The 13,776-nt window shown below is 45.9% G+C and overlaps 2 protein-coding genes across 2 annotated transcripts in view; one reads left to right on the top strand and one right to left on the bottom strand.

Annotated features, from left to right (window-relative positions):
* The window catches only part of LTF (lactotransferrin), a 28,671-nt gene extending 22,025 nt beyond the window's left edge, over positions 1–6,646 (top strand). The window contains exons 14-17 of the mRNA XM_050780555.1: positions 1,150–1,217; positions 3,143–3,327; positions 4,493–4,682; positions 6,421–6,646. Coding sequence (XP_050636512.1) covers positions 1,150–1,217; positions 3,143–3,327; positions 4,493–4,682; positions 6,421–6,455 — 478 coding nt within the window. The 3' untranslated portion in view covers positions 6,456–6,646. The remainder of the gene's footprint in view (positions 1–1,149; positions 1,218–3,142; positions 3,328–4,492; positions 4,683–6,420) is intronic.
* Positions 1–13,776, bottom strand: part of TMIE (transmembrane inner ear) — a 538,092-nt gene that overhangs the window by 269,551 nt on the left and 254,765 nt on the right. The window lies entirely within an intron of this gene.

Below are 13,776 nucleotides of genomic sequence, written 5' to 3'. Positions count from 1 at the left end.
GGGAGAATTCTCTTTCTTATCGCCGCCCCCTCTCTTCTCACCTAGGTCACCATTATGTCGTAGGTTTCCCCTTTTCTCTGACTTTGGCCTTGGAAATGGCAAAGAGATAGCAGAATTGCAGTGTTATTCTCCAGTAACGAAGTGAAAAATAAGCCAAAAAACAAGTTTTCAGAATTCACAAATTATAACCACTTTGTGATTTGTAACCACACCCCACGTTTCACAGCGCCATTCATCCGGGTGTTGCTTCTCAGTGGCACAATTTACCGGTGTGAAGGACGCAGAGAGGATCTTCCCGGGTTGCTTATCCTCCACTTGCCGAGAGTACATTTCACCACCAGATGGCGTCACGTGTCTGAGGGTGTCTCTGAACTTTTTAATATAAATTCAACTGCCTTGTTCCAGTGATGAAATGACATAAAAGTGGCTTTTGCTGTACTCTGAGTGGCTCATAAAAAACCCAAAGCAAAAAAAACTTTTGTGAACGTATAAAAATATCTTTAAGGGACTAAGGATTTGCAAATTTATATTTCCCTTATTGTACAAACTTTTGTTTACTCTGGAGTTCATAGGTGTCTTTTCTCATCTGCTTAATTTTCTGCACTTGAAAAAAACAACAACACTACTTCATCCCAAAACTCTCTGCCAGTAATGTAAATCTTCTAACAATATGCACATACACACAGACATGCACACGCGCGCGCACACACACACACACACATACACACACACACAGTGGGTGCTATCGCAGTTTCATCATTTACTTGGAACTGCTGCTCCGGAATGTGTCCATCTTCCTGCTGCAGTTTGGATTGGTTGCTCTTCAGGCCACCTGCACTTCTGTGGTCCTGGGGGTCCTGTTGACCTTTATTCTGGTGCTTCACTTTGTCTTCATGTTAGATTGCCTGTTTCCTGGATTGTATATCTTTAGCTTTCTTGGTTTTGTAATGTCTTTTATGTAGGGTTTTAAAAGGAGGACAGGTACACCTGTGTTCAATCTGCCATTGTAAACAGTAAATTCCTAGAAATAGTTGTCTTTTAGATGTGTACTTCTGTATTTCAGTTTTTGGAATGCATATTACAAATATTTATGAAAGCCCTACTAGTTTCTCTTCTGTAATTATGTGCATATTTTCTGGAACATTTTAGGTGCCTGGCTGAGAATGCTGGAGACGTTGCGTTTGTGAAAGATGTCACTGTCTTGCAGAACACTGATGGTAGGTGAAGGTGTTTCCTTTTCTCCTTCAGAGCAGAGTCTTTGGCATCACAACACATCTTAGTGTTCAGGTTTGCCTTTGGGAAGGTTTTATAACATTTTCCAGATTTTTGATTAAAAGAACTCCAAAATTCTTTATCTCAATAGACAACATGATAACATCTGTAGGTGTCATATGGATTTTGAAACCAAATTCATACACACACTCTCTCACACACACACACACGCACATACACTCACACACACACAGATACTAGCCATGCTCAGTAGCAAATGTCTCCCTAGCTTCGTCTAGTCAACCACAGAAACACACCGTCTGCCCTCATGCATGAGATCATGCATGCCTGTTGGAAACTGTGGATGATGCTGCAAAACTGGGTGAACACATGCAAATGAAGGCTCCCTTTATGAAAAAGGAAGTAGAGGCCTTCATTCATCCCCATGTGAGCCTTGGTCTGGAGACTCCTTGGGAGTTAGTGGGAACAAAATTACAGGTGGTTGCAGATGACGGAAGATAATCTTCCAGTCAATGTTTGAACAATCACTGTTCTGGTCCTCAGCCATTTGCTACCTTCCAATCTATATCTGTCTCCTTAGCCCCACTTCAGCATTCCCACCCCCTAGTCTCAGCAGGTGACTTGCTATTTTGTTCCCTGAGAAAGAACTGCCTCCACTTTCGGCCTCCCTCCTTCAGCAATCACTGCAGTCACAGTCACTTCTCCCTTCTGCTTTTGCCCCTTCTAGTGTCTCTTGGGATGAAGATTAAAACCAGGCATGTAAATTTGAAAGTATTTCAGTATCAAATAGAGGAATTCAAGAGAATGAATAAAGTGCTTTCTTAAAGGGAGAGGGCAGAGAGACAAGCAGGAGCCCGAACAATGAGCCTGTATCTGCACAAAATAGACATGCATACAATTACATTTAGAATTTACAAGCCATTCACTAAAGTAATCTCCAGGGATCAGATTGATGTCAAATTTAATTTTAACTTTCTCTGGTACTTTACAACTGTATTTTGTTAGAATTGACTATATATATTTGATAAACCTACAAAAGTTCCTTTCCTTTCTGTGGTTACACTAATAGCATTTGAATATGAAAGGGAAGAGAAACCAATTTCTCCTTGAATGTAAACCATCTATTCTTTTTCTGGAACTCACTGAAAAATATGGCATAGGTGGAGGGTTTTCTTCTTTAAAAAAATAAGAACTCGTAACAGCTTTATTGAGGTAGAATTCATATACTAAAAATATCCACCCATGCAAAGTGTACAATACAGTGATCTCCGGCACATTCACAGAGTTGTGCAGCCATCAACACAGTCCAACTCTAGAACGCTTGTATCATCCCATAAAGAAACCCCTGCGCATATTATCAGTCATTGCCCCATCCTTCTTCAGCACTGCGGACCATCAATCCACTTTCTGTCTCCATAGGTTGGCCTATTCTGGACATTTCATATACATGGAGTAATATAATATATGGTGGGTTTTTTTTGAGATGAGGTCTTGCTGTGTTGCCCAGGCTGGTCGTGAACTGCTAGCTTCAAGTGATTCTCCCAGCTTGGCCTCCAAAGGGCTGGGATTACAGGCATGAGCCACTCTGCCCAGCCTATTACGTGGTCTTTTGTGACTGGCTTCTTTCACTTAGCATCGTCTTCAAGGTTCATGCATGTTGCAGCATGTACTAGAACTTCACTCCCTTTTATTGCTGAATAACATTCCATTGCATGGACACAGCACTCATATTTGGTATATTTGAAGTTTGTACAGCTTGTGTAGGACAAAGCTCATTTTCTCTTCCTCACATCACCACAACCCCAGTGTGTGCATTTGAGAGGTCAGTGGGATGGCCACACCCATCCAGAAGAGACTTGGTGGCTGAGCAGGGGAGCCGTGGATGATGCCACCTTCTTTTTCTCCCCAGGAAAGAACACTGACGCATGGGCTAAGGATTTGAAGCTGAACGACTTTGAGCTGCTGTGCCTCGATGGCACGCGGAAGCCTGTGACTGAGGCTAGGAGCTGCCATCTCGCCATGGCCCCGAATCATGCCGTGGTGTCTCGGACAGATAAGGTGGAACGCCTGAAACAGGTGCTGTTCGACCAACAGGTATGGACCACAGGGCTTCTAGTGCTTTCTTAGCTGTGTGGGCTCTTGTTAGGTGGGGAGATCACAGAGCTAGGTGCACCAGCCCACTCGAGCCTCTCTAGTCCCTCTGCTTGAAGCTCATGGTGACAGTATTGGCTTCATGCCGTGGGGTTGCCCGGAGTGTCAACAAGAACAACAGAGGCTTTTGACTGGGCTTTCTGGGACTCGCTCGATTTCGGCTAAGTCTCTGTGCCCTGGCCTTGTTGCCCTCACTGCCTGGCTCAGAGACTGTCTTTTGCCCTCCTGTTGTTCTTCTGGCAAATGAGGGAACTGCTGAGCCTTCCTCCCACACTCCTTGGTATAGTGCTTTACTCAGGTGGTGTTTCCTGAACCTGGGCCGTCTGAACAATGCTCTAGGCCAGGCCCCTAAAACAGCAAACCCAAAATGTGCCCTATAGATTCAGGGCTACCTAAATGTGATTTGAAGAAAATCCCCAAATTTTCTTAAAATCTGGGATTTTATTAGAACTTCTATTTGTATCATATAACATCATGTCTCTATGTGTGCTTTTAAAGAAAACAACCCAGGAATAATAAGACTAGCCACCATAACCGGCCTTTATGGAGCCCTTACTGTGCATACACACTGGTGCTGGTGAGAGAGCTGCCATGACTGAGGGGTTTGGGTCTCAGTCTCCCCACATGGGAGCCTGGGACAGAGCAGGAACTGTGTGAGGGAGGCAGGGTGACCGGCCTGCACACTGAGCTGGTTAGTGGCCGAGCCTGGGTTTTCCTAGCAGCCTGCCTCTCTAGAAGAGCTGCATATTAGAATGTCCTAAGCGATTGACTTGTGAGGGCAGATCTCAAAACCCCTCTGCTGTCACCTTGTCACCCATAAGAAGTCGTATGGGAAAAGGTCGCAGGTTAAGAAGGAAGGAAAGATGGCAGATAGTAGGAGGTAGGACCAGAAGTGGTGTGAGGCCTGGATGCTGCCCAGGGCGGGCCTGCCAGCAGGAGTGTGGGGTGGGGGACTCCATTAAGGAGGTGGAATGACTCCGGAACTCAGCTCTTTCTGCCCCATGGTTTTCTCAGGGCTGTTCTTGGGTAGGAGAAATACCCCTTTGCCTCCTTTAACCCATGAATTCCTCTTTTCCTTAGCTACTCACTGTCTGCCCTTTTGTTGCAGGCTAAATTTGGGAAAAATGGATCTGACTGCCCGGGCACATTTTGCTTATTCCAGTCTAAAACCAAAAACCTTCTGTTCAATGACAACACTGAGTGTCTGGCCAGACTCCATGGCAAAACAACATATGAAAAATATTTGGGACCACAGTATGTCACAGCCATTACTAATCTGAAAAAGTGCTCAAGCTCCCGTAAGTAGACCCTAGTTAGCATCCCCAAGAAACCACCACTGGTGAAGGTCAAGGTCTGAGGGCCAAACAGCATTCTAGGAACTAACACAGGTGTAAAAATGTTAAGGAAAGATAATATCTCTTTATAATTCAGGACATTCTAATCTCATTGATAAAAGAATTAGAGAATAAAATAGAGCAGTATGTAATATATTTTTATAAAGTTTATAGTACTGATAGTGACTGCTCTGTCATGAAGTCTTTGGAAAATGATAATCCATTTTATTCAGTAAAGTGAAAAGTGTATGTATACATATGCATTGAGAAGTGACAAAACTGACCAGGTGTGATGGCTCACACCTGTCATCCCAGCATCTTGGGAAGCAGAGGTGGGACAGAGGTGGGAGGATGGTTTGAGCCCAGGAGTTTGAGACCAGCCTGGCCAACACAGGGAGACTTTGTCTCTACAAAAATAATTTTAAAAATTAGCCTGGTGTGGTGTCAAGCACCTGTAGTCCCAGCTACTTGAGAGGCTGAAATAGGAGGATTGCTTGAGCCCAGAAGGTTGAAGCTGCAATGAGCTATAATTGTTCCACTGCACTACAGCCTAGGTGACACCGAGAGACCCTGCCTCAAAAAAAAAAAAAAAACAAAACCTGATCTAGACAGTTACCACAGATGCCAACTATTGAGAAAACAAAATCTCAAAAAAATTCAAGTGTAGGAAAACATATCTTAACCAGGGAAATATATTGATACTAATTTAATCCCTTAAAATATTTAGAAGACATCGCGGAGTATTGTAAGGCTCCCGGTTATAATTGTGGGATTTCAGTGTGCACAGCTGCCTGTGCACTGCAATCATCCTGATTCCTATTCCTGGTCCCTCACCCAGAGTCAGAGGCATTGGGGATGCTGTTGGTCCAGGCATGGGAGCAGGGCCAGGAATGTCTTTATTGGTGGTTTTCAATGAGAGACAATTTTTCCCCTGAGGGAACATTTGGCAATGCTGAGAAGCACTTTTGATTCTTACAACGTAGAGGGTGCTGCTGGTACCAAATATATTATAGAGGCCAGGGATGCTACTAAACAAAGCACAGCCAGCCCCCTGAAACAAAGAGTTATTATCAGGCCCCAAATGTCAATAGTGCCAAGGTTGAGAAACCCTTTTCTGTATTGACCAACAACTCAGGTCACTGTGATGCAGGTCATGACCACCCTCTGAGAAATATGGCTACAGGGCTCTTCTTGTGAGCAGCCAGTTCAGGACTGCATAGACCACGTGCTTCTTGAGGGCAGGCCTGTCTATTCATGCTGAGTCCCCAGCACTTAGCACAGCAGAGTAGGTGCTCAGTAAGGATCTGTGAATGAATGAGTGAATCTGCAGATGAGCATGATTGCATGATTGCAAACAGGTTCACATTCCAGGAGAAGCTAGAGGACCACCAATGTCTTGTGAACTTGAGAATGTGACAGTCAATTCAATTAGAGACAATTGCAGGGCGGTTGTGTCTCTCAGGCCAGAGCAGGGAAACACCGTGGCTGGTGAGGGCTAGACTCTGGCTCCCCTGAACACCGTAGTCACTAGGAGTAGGGGAACGGGAATATGAGTGTGGCAAGCACTGACTCACAGTGATGGAAGAAGGGCAGAGAAAACTCTTAGTATCCTCTTTGATTTATGGGTTTAAATAACTGGTTTATTGATTTTAAAAAAAGAAGAAATCAGTTTCTGAATCTCTTGCTCTATTGTGTCCCACAGCCCTCCTGGAAGCCTGTGCATTCCTCCAGAAGTAAAACCCAAGAAGATGGCCCAGCCTCCCCAAGGAAGCCTCAGCCATTCACTGCCTCCAGCCCTTCTCCCCGGGTGTGCTGGGGCCTTGGCCTCCCTGGCTGAAGGTGGGGATTGCCCATCCATCTGCTCACAATTCCCTGCTGTCGTCTTAGCAAGAAATAAAATGAGAAATATTGTTGATATTCTCTCCTTATAAAGTGTCACTCATCTTTTCTAGAATTTTACACTGAAATCACATGCCTGACAAAATACCTGTACAGTTGGACCTTCCCTTCCAAGTTTTTCAGGTCCAGCCCCTCCTCTTTCTTGCAGTCTTGGGTATGATGCCCAAGGGTCTGGAATTTAAGGCCAAGCCAAGCACTGGTTTTCCCAAGGGGATCTGGTTGGTTATTCACATAGCTGTCTCAGTGCACGTGCATGTGTGTGCCTGGGAGTGTGTGTGTGTGTGTGCCCAAGGCAGGGCAGGAAGAGCAGGCATAGGAATTACAACTGAAATGTAGGTTCAGTTGCTCATCACTTGCAGAGTCTAATTAACAAGAGCTCGGTTTGGTATAAAGAAGGTGACTTTTATTCCAAAGCTACCTTAGGGGAAGAAGTACAGGCTTCTTCCCCTAGTACAGAACGGAGTGCCATTCTTTCACTCCTGTTTCACCTTTGGAGCAGAAAGCAGAGGCTTTTAAATGGGGGGTGAGGCATGCAGGGCAGGAAGTGAGCAGGTGGGGGGTCTGGGTACTAGCTTTGGTGCCTTATCTACCAGGCAGTTGAGCTGGTTACTGCTGGTGCCTGTATGGGCACAACTAGGTTGTAAAAGCAGCCAAAAAATTTCCAGGTGGAAGAATTTCATAGAGGGCACATTTTGGCTTGTAAATTGACTGTTATGTCTCAAGGTAGTCTCTTGGTGGGAGAGAGTTCTGCTGTGGAGCTTCTAACTAAGAGCACATAGTTAGATGAACTTGCCCTGTTGGGAGTGTCTGGTGAAGAGGAGACAAAAGATTATAATTGCATTTCTAAAGGGCTAAGTAGGAAGCAGAGAAAAGGAGGAGAGACAAGTGAAGACAGAGTAACTTTAAATAACGAAGACAGAAATGAAGAAGGAATAATTTTCCTGCTTTTCCATTGGTTCTTTGGACATAACAGGCAAAAGTGTCAATCAGGGTGAGACTGTCCCTTCAAGAGCAGAGATCAGACAAATGTCCTGAAACTCTGCCTCCATTCTGGGGGCAACCTTTTGGCCATGTTCCCCACTGTCAGTGAGATGAAAAGCTCTACTGCTGTCTGCAAAAGCCTCTAAAACCTGTCAGGAAAGGACATTAATTAAGGTCCCATAATACTAGGATGAAGCTCTTTTCCTATTTGCTACTTCGAATTATGACCAGATGTGTTGTCCATCCTCACTAATATGAGAAGATTAGTCAGTGAGCAACATCTGATGGGGTAGCCACAGCAGTGATAATGCCAGCACTGTAAAACATGACATTTGAACAGTATGAACTTTCTTGTCTAAATAAGATACTAAAGTGAAAGTAAGGCCCACCTGTGAATTTCTCCTGTTCCAGGTTGAAAAGAAATGGAACACCATTGTGTCTCTCTGTTCATGCTCGGTTATATTGCTGTAGGAAATGGTCTCCAAGTCAAAATCTTAGTGGCTAACATGACAAAAATGTGTTTCTCTCTTGTGTCCATCTCCATCATGGGTCAGCAATGGCTCTGTGACTCACGTCTTTATTCTCAGACCCGGGCTGAACCAGCAGCCCCAGTTTTGGGCATGTTGGGCTTGAGAGAGAGGGGAAAATAAAAGAGACAGAGGCAACTGCTCTGCCTATGGAGTGCCATTCTTTCATTCCTTTATTTTCTTAATAAACCGCTTTAACTTAAGAAAAGAGAGAGTCAAAAGCATCACACAATAATACAGTGTCTGCAGGGCAGAGGCCATATCATCTTCATCATTTCATTGGCCAGAGAATTCACGTGGCCACAACATCAATGAGGTCGCCCAGGAGGAAGAGGCAGTGATGGGGGACTGGGGTTAGTGCAACAGTGCAAAGAAAAATCTTCAGAGCATTTCACAGTGCCCAGCCAGAAAGCCATCACAGGAATGTCCCATCAGCCCACAAAGGCTTCTGCGCAGTCCTAGAGAGGTGTCCTTTGCCCGGGTCCCGCCCCCTTCCCAGAGCATGGCCTGGTGTGTGTGGCTGGATCTCAGTCCCTGTGTGCTACTCACCAGGTTGGTCGGGCCTCTGCCTGCACAGCTGCACAGGCCACTCCGGAAACAGAAGATTGACTAGATGCAGGATGCTTCCTGTGGTATTTCACAATTTGTCCTGCATTGATGATACTTCCCCATACAGAGAACCATGCAGTAGCTCCCGAGGTTGGGTTTCCTGAGGGGGAATCATTCGTGTTTGGTTTCAGAAACCCTCCCTTCAGGCCATTGCTAACATTTGCTGTGACACCAGTCACTCTCCGAGGCTCAGTAACAGCTTCATCTGCCTCACCCTGTGCCACAACTTTATGATTGGTTTGGGCACATCCTCTTATCATTTTTGTGTGTGTCTCCTGGGGTCTCTAAGTCCCAAATCTTTCTTTAAAATGTTATTTCTGTAGAGCACCAGATTCTGTCGCTGTTCAGGGCACCACTATGTAACCCGCACGAACCTGGGGAAACTGAACAAAGGGGGCAAACGTGGGAATAAAAGACAAGAGACAAAAGAGTATATTTGGAAGAAGGGGTCGGGGGCACTTTGCCTCTAGTTGACAAGGGCCCTGAGCTTTACACAACTCTCCATATGTATTAGGCAAAAGAGATAGTGAGCAGGGGGACGTGTAAGAAGGGGTCAGCTGCTTGGTCCAGAATAGGCTTGCAAGACTGCATTCTCTAGATGTCCCAGTAGATAACCTCAAGGAGCTCCACGCCAGGAAGCGATTTCCCTCAGCAAACCTTCTGGCAGTGGGAGAAGTGTTGAGTTTGCCCGCATCCTGCATTCATGATAAACAGTTTGCTGTTTGATCACATAGCCTCCAGTGGAATGCTGAGTTGGTCACGTCCCATAGGCCTTTGGCTCCTTACAGACCCCTTCCAGGTTATTAGCCACAACTTCACCTCTTCGTTTCTCTTTTCTATACTTTCCTCGAATTCTACAAAATAAAGTATCCCTGGGCTTTAGAGTAATCTAATGCCTACTGAATCCAAAATAATCTGATTTAATCCTTGAATTTTCAAACAATTTCAATGAATTTTGTTTTTTACCAGGGTTTGGACCTCCCCCATAATAAAATCCCTTATTTCTTTTTGTCACTTCAGTTATAAAATCCAACCTACCGTTTTCCATTGAAAGCTGAGTCTTTCTTTCTTATTTACATAAAAATTGTTGGATGTATCTATGGACAAACCAGGGGAAATTGAGTGTGAGGTGGGGAAGTGTTAAGAGGGCCTCAGAGTGGCTGCAGACCAGATCCATGCATCCCTAGGTGAGTCCCCATCCATTCTCTCCCTCATTCTTAATGTGTTTCCAAACAGGTGAGGAACAATGAAAACCAAGTCGGACATTCTAGTGTTAATTATATAGAGATAATTTATATAAAACGTGATAAATGCAAAATATTCCATCAGGAGTATTAATGTTAAATAACTTCAACTCGCTAGTAATTAGCAATCATTTTTCATTGATTAGCACAATTTAAAACTCAAATTGCTAATGATATTCAGTATTGTGAGGATGTAATGAAGCAGATAGTCTTATGCAATATCGGCAGGACCATATTATTATACACAGCCTTAGGAGGACAGTTTAGCAACATCTCTCAACATCTTAGGTGAGAAATTTGTCTACAGCTGGTGCCTCGGTGCTGATGCTGGGGGCTACTGGCGAGCATGGCGCAGCATTGGATGGGGGGCTCCAGGCTTCAGGCTCCACGCTCCAGGCTGCAGGACCTGGAACTTCTTCCTGCGTCACAGCAGGGCTGCTACAGTGTGCTCTGGTGCAGAACTGGCAGGGGTGCCTGCAGGCCTCTTCTCCAGCATGTGTGTTCACTTTTTTTTTTTTTTTTTTTTGAGACAGGATCTTACTCTGTTGCCTAGGCTGGAGTGCGCCGGAGCAATCACAGCTCACTGCAGCCTCAACTTCCCCAGTTCAGGTGATCCTTCCACTTCAGCCTCCTGACTAGCTGGGACTACAGGTGCATGCCATGCAGCGGCTCATGCTTGTAATCCCAGCACCCTGGGAGGCTGAGGCAGGTGGATTACTTGAGTCCAGGAGTTTGAGACCAGCCTGGGCAACATGGCAAAACTCCATGTCTACAAAAAATACAAAATAATTAGCCATGCATTCACTTCTGAGGGAAAAGTCATGGACTCTGTGGTGCTGTGAACCCCGTCACTCACATCATAAAGAACATTGTGTGCTCTTGGGTCCTGGGAAAGCTGACTGACCACCTGAGGTGACGCATACTTATTTAGTTATTTATTTTTATTTTACGATTATTGGTTTTTGAGACAGAGTCTCACTCTGTCGTCCAGGCTGCAGTGCAGTGGTGCAATCTTGGCTCACTGCAACCTCGGCCTCCCAGGTTCAAGCAATTCTCCTGCGTCAGCCTCCCCAGTAGCTGGGATTACAGATGCCTGCCACCACGCCCAGCTTAATATTAGTAGAGACGGGATTTCACCTTGATGGCCAGGCTGGTCTTAAACTCCTGACCTCAAGTGATCTGCCTGTCTCTGCCTCCCCAAGTGCTGGAATTACAGGCTTGAGCCACTGCGCCCAGCCCATGCATACGTTTTTTCCTCAGGAGATTAGCTTTTACCAGTAAAGGGCATTCAGAATCAGTTAGCTGACCATTGTTTTCTGAAGTAATCACAGGCCAGTCCCTAGTGGGAGAAAGAAGTGGCCTCTGTAGCAGGACACCTGGAGCTCAGCCCCAGCTCTGCTGTGTGACTGTGTGACCTTGGGTAAGTGCCTTAATGTCTCTGGGCTCAGCTTTCTTTGTAGGTAAAATCAGGGACTTGAGCTTGTTCTCTCTACAGCTCTCCTACAGACTGAGTCTGTCTGCAATCACAAGGAGCAGGAGAGGAAGAGACTTAAAATGTGTTCTTCTGGTCAGCAGCTATGGGTTGAATGTTTATGTACCCCCAGCCGTTCTACTGTTTAGCATAGAGCTGTTCTCCATGTGGGACCCTTTCAGTGGGTCCATGAGGTCAAACTATTTTAATGATGATACTCAGAAGTTATTTATCTTTCTCCTTATTTTATGAGTAGAATTTTCCAAAGGTTATTTGGCATTTGATAGTCTAACAGATTGGATGGAGAACAAGACAGAGAATCCATCTTCGGGCCAGACATGGTGGCTCACACCTGTAATCCCAGTACTTTGGGAAACCAAGGCAGGAGGATCACTTGAGCTCAGGAGCTCAAGACCACCCTGGCCAGCATGGCCATCTCTACCAAAAAATATAGAAATTAGCTGGGCATGGTGGTATGCGCCTGTGGTCCCAGCGACTTGGGAGGCTGAGGTGGGACGATTCCAAGGATCACTGTTGTTGCTAATTTTTTTTCTTTTAAATAATACAGATATTTTTAATAAAAGTATGTTATTTATGTTAATCTGTAATGGGCTTATTATTTCAAAATCAATTAATAATGTAAATATTTAAAACTGTGTTAAAATTTCTAATAGTATAAATAGCAATAGATTTAGCCCACTGAAAGGGAGATGGTTGTGCTTTAGTCAGGAGTAGGCCGAGGTGGCCTTCTGGTGCAGCATGACTCAGTGGGTTTGGAGTGCAGGCACACAACTCAGTGGGTTTGGAGCGCAGGCACACAACTCCACACATTATGTAACCATGCCATGTGAGGTGCATTAGGTGACCACTCACATGATCATGTGCTTGGCTCAGAGCCACTATTGTCTGTAAAAGGTATAATTACCCTGCTAACACTGTACATATGGCTCGTGCCCAGAGAGAATAAAGCCATGTTGAAAACGCCTACTCGAGTGTTTTTCCAGTTACCTGCCGCCCACCTACCAACTCCCCTTGGACTTCAGTTTGGACTAGAACCTGACAATTGGCATCACGAACAGGATCCTAAGGTAAGTGAGCCTTCGGTCCCTGCTGGTTCCAGGTTGGCCATGTGACCACAAAATGGATTGTGGTACCTGGTGGCATCCGTGCTGCGAGTGTGGGCCTGAGGGGAAACCTGGATGGCAGTGGATGGGTCCCCCACGAGCATGGAGAAGGCGCTGAAGCAGCTGGAAGCACAGAGCACCAAGAAAGAGAGAGCCTTTGCTGGCAGAGTTGGATGGGCATTTTTAACTGTGCTAAGAAAAGTACACACCCAGTCCCTGAGGGATGCAGACTGGAGGCCTGGCTACACCGATCTTGAAAATAATTAGAGGCTTCCATGAATGGGGACCTCCAGGTGCAGGCAGGGCACCTGGAGGTGTGGCTTCAGAGCTTGGAAAAGGAGTTAGAGGCTACCGTGAATGCAGGCCTGGGTCCATCATCTTGTCTGGAGATCCCCACTCAGTTTCATACCAAGGAGGAAGAATGCCCATTGCGGGCTCACCCAGTGGTCTGACAGAAGGTAGATCATGAACAGCCACTAGGGCCCCAAGGGTGGACTCAGGGACTCCCCACCATAATGCAACACATTTCACACATTGCCTATACTCCGACTGAGTTGCAGGAATTAGGCAAGCAGTGCTGCCAGTGTCCAGGGGAACCGCTGCCTGCCTGGATGCTTCGTCTGTGGAATGAGGCAGCAGATAGTATCTCCCATTCCATCTCTGAGATGGAAAAGCTGGCCTCCATCATGACTCACCCCTCTCTCTGTCAGCAGCTGCAAGTGAGCAGGTGGTTAGTGGCAGGGCAAGGTGACTACACCCTGACTGAGTGGCTGCAGGCAGCCATGTGAACTGTGTGGAATAACGCTGGTGAAATGTGAGTAAATGGCAGTCGTATGCCAATTTGGTGTAGGATGGGTATGCGGCAGGCTATGTTTGACCCGAATACCTGGAGGCCAGATGATGAATGTTTCCCCTCCCACATGAGGGATCTCATGTTCGGTTCTGTGCTCCTGAGCCCCTTTGACTCCCTAGCTGCTGTCCTTACCCTGTACATAGGGCGCTGTATACATGAAGTAACCACTGCCATGGTGGCTGTCGGGGATGCAGAAGGTCGTCGGGGGGATTGAAGGGTCCACACCATAAAGAAGGGGAAGGTACCGCACCCACAGGGGGCTCTCCCATGAAAAAAAGGGGCCCCAACGAGTGACATGCTCACAGATGTGGATAGATTTGATTTTGGCTCGTGTTGACTGAGAGAAAAAT

The sequence above is a fragment of the Macaca thibetana genome, chromosome 2 (assembly GCF_024542745.1).
Source record: "Macaca thibetana thibetana isolate TM-01 chromosome 2, ASM2454274v1, whole genome shotgun sequence".
In the NCBI taxonomy this organism is placed as follows: domain Eukaryota; kingdom Metazoa; phylum Chordata; class Mammalia; order Primates; family Cercopithecidae; genus Macaca; species Macaca thibetana.
Note: the sequence above shows the minus strand (reverse complement) of the source record. Positions and strands in the feature narration are given on the sequence as shown.